General features: G+C 52.2%; 1 protein-coding gene across 1 annotated transcript; it reads left to right on the top strand.

Moving 5' to 3' along the window:
- The first annotated feature begins 556 nt into the window (after window positions 1–556).
- On the top strand, window positions 557–2,140 carry LOC149584679 (uncharacterized). The gene is made up of 2 exons (XM_089863488.1): window positions 557–1,995; window positions 2,060–2,140. The coding sequence occupies exon 1, from the start codon at window positions 557–559 to the stop codon at window positions 1,844–1,846; it is 1,290 nt and encodes a 429-aa protein (XP_089719614.1). The 3' UTR covers window positions 1,847–1,995; window positions 2,060–2,140.
- The last annotated feature ends 2,271 nt before the right edge of the window (window positions 2,141–4,411 follow it).

The following is a 4,411-nucleotide window of genomic DNA, read 5'->3' as shown; positions in this document are numbered from 1 at the left end:
GCGACTTTTGCGGTGTTCCATTCGACCGAAAGAAGCCCAAACGTGGGTTTTCATTTTACCATATTTTTGGCTCCATTTGACCCACATTCCATTCGACTGGAAGTAGCCTGTTAGTTTTTACACTCTTAAAAATGTTGGGTTGTTTTTGACCCAAAAAGGGTTATTTTTTACTCTTTGCTGGGTCAGTATTTAACCGACCCATTTTTTTGGGTTGTTGTTCCTTGACCCTTGAATTGGTTGTTTATTTAACCCAGCCTTTCTTTTCGCTTGCGCGACCACCAGCTTGGGTCCTCAACAGTGCGTTGTATCACACCTCCTCGGTGGTGAGAGCTGGTCAACCACTGCGTTTTGTGGGCTGAGTTGATACGCGCCCTTCCCAAGCCAAGGTGTGCAGGTACCGTGCTGAGGGCTGTGTGGTACCGGGGAAGTTAATCTACGGTATCTCGAACGGTCCCCTCGGGGCACCAGGCGAAACCCCGTTGTAATTAGCCTTCCACCCGGGTTGAGGACTACCGGGTGGTGACCTTTTACTTGCCTCATTACTCGTGGGATCTCTATGGATTCTCTAAATACTAAAACTAAAAACAAACCTGGGCATGGAGCCGGTTCTACCGGTACCCAGCCTTCTCTCGGGGAAGGAGGCAACTCCCAACCTGCTTCTGGGCGTGATGCTGCCTCTGGCAGCAACCACCCGCAATCGGCGGAAGGCCAAAAGTCACCTCCTGCTCCTCAATCGGGTTCTACCAGGTTGAGTGAGGTTAATAGGAGGCGCAAGGCCAACCGCCGAAGAAAACAATCCCAAAAAGATGGCCAGAACTCTGCACTGGGTGCAGGAGATACGGGCCGAGATGGGACTCCTGTACCTTCGGGTGCTGGGAGTAACGTCTTGGGTACGGACTCTACGCCTGGTGCAAGAGAAGCTACCATCCTTTCTGGAAAGAGAGCTAGGGCTGAGGACCCTGATCCCTCGCCTATCTTACAAGCTGCGGCGTCAAAGAAGACCAAGTCTTACTGCGACGTCGCTAGTATTGTCAAGATGGCCATTGTTAAAGATGGCTATCCGACCAATGCGGTCACGGAGGAGGACGTTGTTCCCATCCAGGCCGCTATACTTGACGCACTGGACGCTGAGCTTTCTTCGGGAAGCTCGCTGCCGCGTCCTCTCAATTTCCACATCATGGCTGGGGCCATGATCTATTCTTGTGGGGATTCTGCGACCGGCGATTGGCTCGTGAAGGTGCTACACCATAATGAGCGTGCCATAGGGGGAACACGGCTTTCAGTATTGAAGGCCAGTGAACTCCCGAAGCCGTTCAAGGTGTCCTTCCGGACCAAGGACCGTCGCACCACTGATCCGGCGGCTCTTCTCCGGCGATTGAAGGCCTATAACGGTAGGTTTCTGACCGACTGTTGGCGGTGCCTGAAGTCGTTCGATGAGAAGAGCACCAGACGCTGGATCTTCTTAATTGATGGCTCCTCCATGGAGGCCATCAAGGAGGCCGGCTTCGAGGGTCTTACTGGCGTGGATGTCGGGACTTTTAAAGTCCTGAATGCGCCTAAGGACCCTCTCCAGAATGCCCTTGAGGCTTCGGATGAAGAAGGCAACACTGCAGCCAGCGTGAGTGGGGAGCTGGCAGCAAATATTGCTGGCATTAATTTAGAGCCATCCCTTCCAGATAGCTCAGACATAGACCTCGGGACAGAGTCCGACTTTTTGAAGGACTCTGATACCGAGAGGACCCACGCTCCTGTCACTAGGATGGAGTTAGGGGCCGAGGGTGCTGCTGGTGGAGGCGTGGGAGATACCGGTCTTGGATCGGGACTCCGCGCTACCGCCAGGCAGTAGCCGGGGCCGCCTCTCTTCCTGCGATATGAGCATCAAGGTGATCCAGATCAACCTGCATCACTGCAAAGCAGCCTCGGCAGTTTTATGCCGGAGGTTTGCCTTAGAGGGCCTGGATGTGGCCCTCATTCAGGAACCTTGGATTCATAATGGTAAAATCCTTGGTTTAAAGAATGCAGGTAATATCTCTTATGACTTTACCTCACCCAACCCCAGGGCGTGTGTTCTGACCAGGAAGGGTCTTGATATCCTTCCGCTTCCGAACTACCTCACTAGGGATACTGCTGTGATTAAGGTAATGCCCTCCTCTTTTGGAGAGGCAACTGGCCTTACCATGGCGTCCGCTTACTTTCCCCATGATGCCACGGGTTCCCCTCCACCACAGGAGGTTGTCGCTCTTGTCGACCGCTGTGAGAGGCAGGGGGACAGGCTCATTTTGGGCTGTGATGCCAATGCCCACCATGTCACGTGGGGCAGCAGTGACTGCAACAGACGTGGTGATGAACTGCTTGAATATCTGGTCGGTACGAACCTGCATATTCTCAACAGGCACAATGAGCCAACCTTCGTTACTTCTAACAGAAAGAGGTCATTGATGTCACCCTGGCCACAGACAATATCAGTCTGTCGGTTTCCAACTGGCATGTGTCTAATGAACCGTCTCTTTCGGACCATAGGCACATCTGCTTCTCGGTTGCGGTCAAGTCAACTTCGGTTAAGACGGAACTGCGTAACCCCCGTCGGACCGACTGGTCCGGCTACAGGGAGGAACTTCGCCTCCTTCTCAGAGGTAATGCTCCAAAGCTTTCCTCGGTGCTGGAATTTGATTCGGCAGTTGATCTCATGCAACATGCCATAATCGATTCCTACCACCACAACTGTCCAGCGAAGCTTGCCAGCCGGCCAAGGCTCGTTCCTTGGTGGAATACGGAACTTGGCAAGCTTCGCAAGCTCACTCGGAAACTCTTTAATAGGGCTAAGAGGACTGGGGACTGGACTATTTATAGACAGACCCTCAATAAGTATAATAAAGCCATCCGGGAGGCCAAGAGGAACTCCTGGAGGGACTTTTGCGGTAGCATCTCTGATGCCCCGCTACTGCCAAAATCATGAAGATCCTGGCTCATGATAACACTCACCAGCTCAGCACCATCAAGGTGGCAGATGGTGAGTTTACCAAGTCAGGGACTGATACCCTTAAGCATATGCTTAAGGCACACTTCCCGGACTCCAAGGCCTTTGACCTCACAGGCACCGGCGCTCCCCCCGTGCACTTTCGGAGAGCGCACAGGGCGGACTGGGGCATCGCCAATAAGGTAGTTACATACTCTAGACTTCAGTGGGCTGTAAACTCGTTTCAGCCCTACAAGTCCCCTGGCCCAGATGGCGTCTTTCCCGCCCTCCTCCAGGAAGGCATAGACGCCATTGGCCCTTATCTGTGCAGGATATTTAGAGCCTGCATTGCTCTGGCGCATATTCCAGATGTCTGGAAGCGCTCGAAGGTTATCTTTATTCCCAAACCTGGGAAGACGAGCTATCTTGAGGCTAAGGCATTCAGACCTATCTGTCTTACCTCTTTCTTCCTAAAGACTTTAGAGAAATTGGTGGACAGGTTTCTGCGGGATGGTGTTCTTTCCCACACACCCCTGTCCACTTTTCAGTTTGCCTATCAGAAAGGCAAGTCCACAGAGACGGCGCTTCATGGCATTTTGAACTGCCTTGACAGGGCCATCGAGTTCAAGGAGATGTCTTTGGCCATCTTCCTTGATATTGAGGGTGCCTTTGATAGGGTCTCTAGTGAAGTCATCCTTCGCGCTGCGGAGCGGTTTGGTATTGACGACACTTTGTGTCGTTGGATAAAATCCATGCTCACGTATCGCAGGGTGACGGCGTCTCTTCTCGGGGAAACCTTGGTGATCTCCACCGACCGTGGCTGTCCTCAGGGAGGGGTTCTTTCCCCTCTTCTTTGGTGCCTGGTGGTGGATGAGCTGCTGGGTCGACTCGGGGAGAGGGGATGTCACTGTTTTGGCTATGCGGATGACATCGCAGTGATTGTTACAGGGAGGTTCCCTACAACTATCGCTGCACTGATGAAATCTGTCTTGCATGATGTTGAGGATTGGTGTAGGGGTGTTAACCTAACCGTCAATCCCAACAAGACTGTCCTTATACCGTTTACTCGGAAAAAGACTAATGACCTATTCAACGATATTTCCTTCTTTGGACAGGTTTTAAAGAAGTCCTCCGAGGTCAAATACCTTGGCGTGACCTTCGATGCCAAGCTTACTTGGAAGTCCCACCTTGATCTGAGTATCAAGAAGGCCAAAATTTTATTTTGGCGTTTAAGAAGTTCAGTCAGCAAGTCCTGGGGCTTAAGCCCTAGCGCTGTAAACTGGATTTATACCAGGATCATCAGGCCAGTGGTCTCCTATGGAGCTCTTGTCTGGTGGCCCAGGGTTCGCCTTAAAACAGCCCAAGATGAACTACGCAAGCTTCAAAGGCTGGCGTGCATCGGTATCACGGGGTCCATGAGAACAGCCCCCACAGCTTCTCTGGAAATCCTTCTCA

This window comes from Phalangium opilio, unplaced genomic scaffold (assembly GCF_054372755.1).
Source record: "Phalangium opilio isolate 3A_F unplaced genomic scaffold, DU_Popi_V2 ptg001170l_1, whole genome shotgun sequence".
In the NCBI taxonomy this organism is placed as follows: Eukaryota; Metazoa; Arthropoda; class Arachnida; order Opiliones; family Phalangiidae; genus Phalangium; species Phalangium opilio.
Note: the sequence above shows the minus strand (reverse complement) of the source record. Positions and strands in the feature narration are given on the sequence as shown.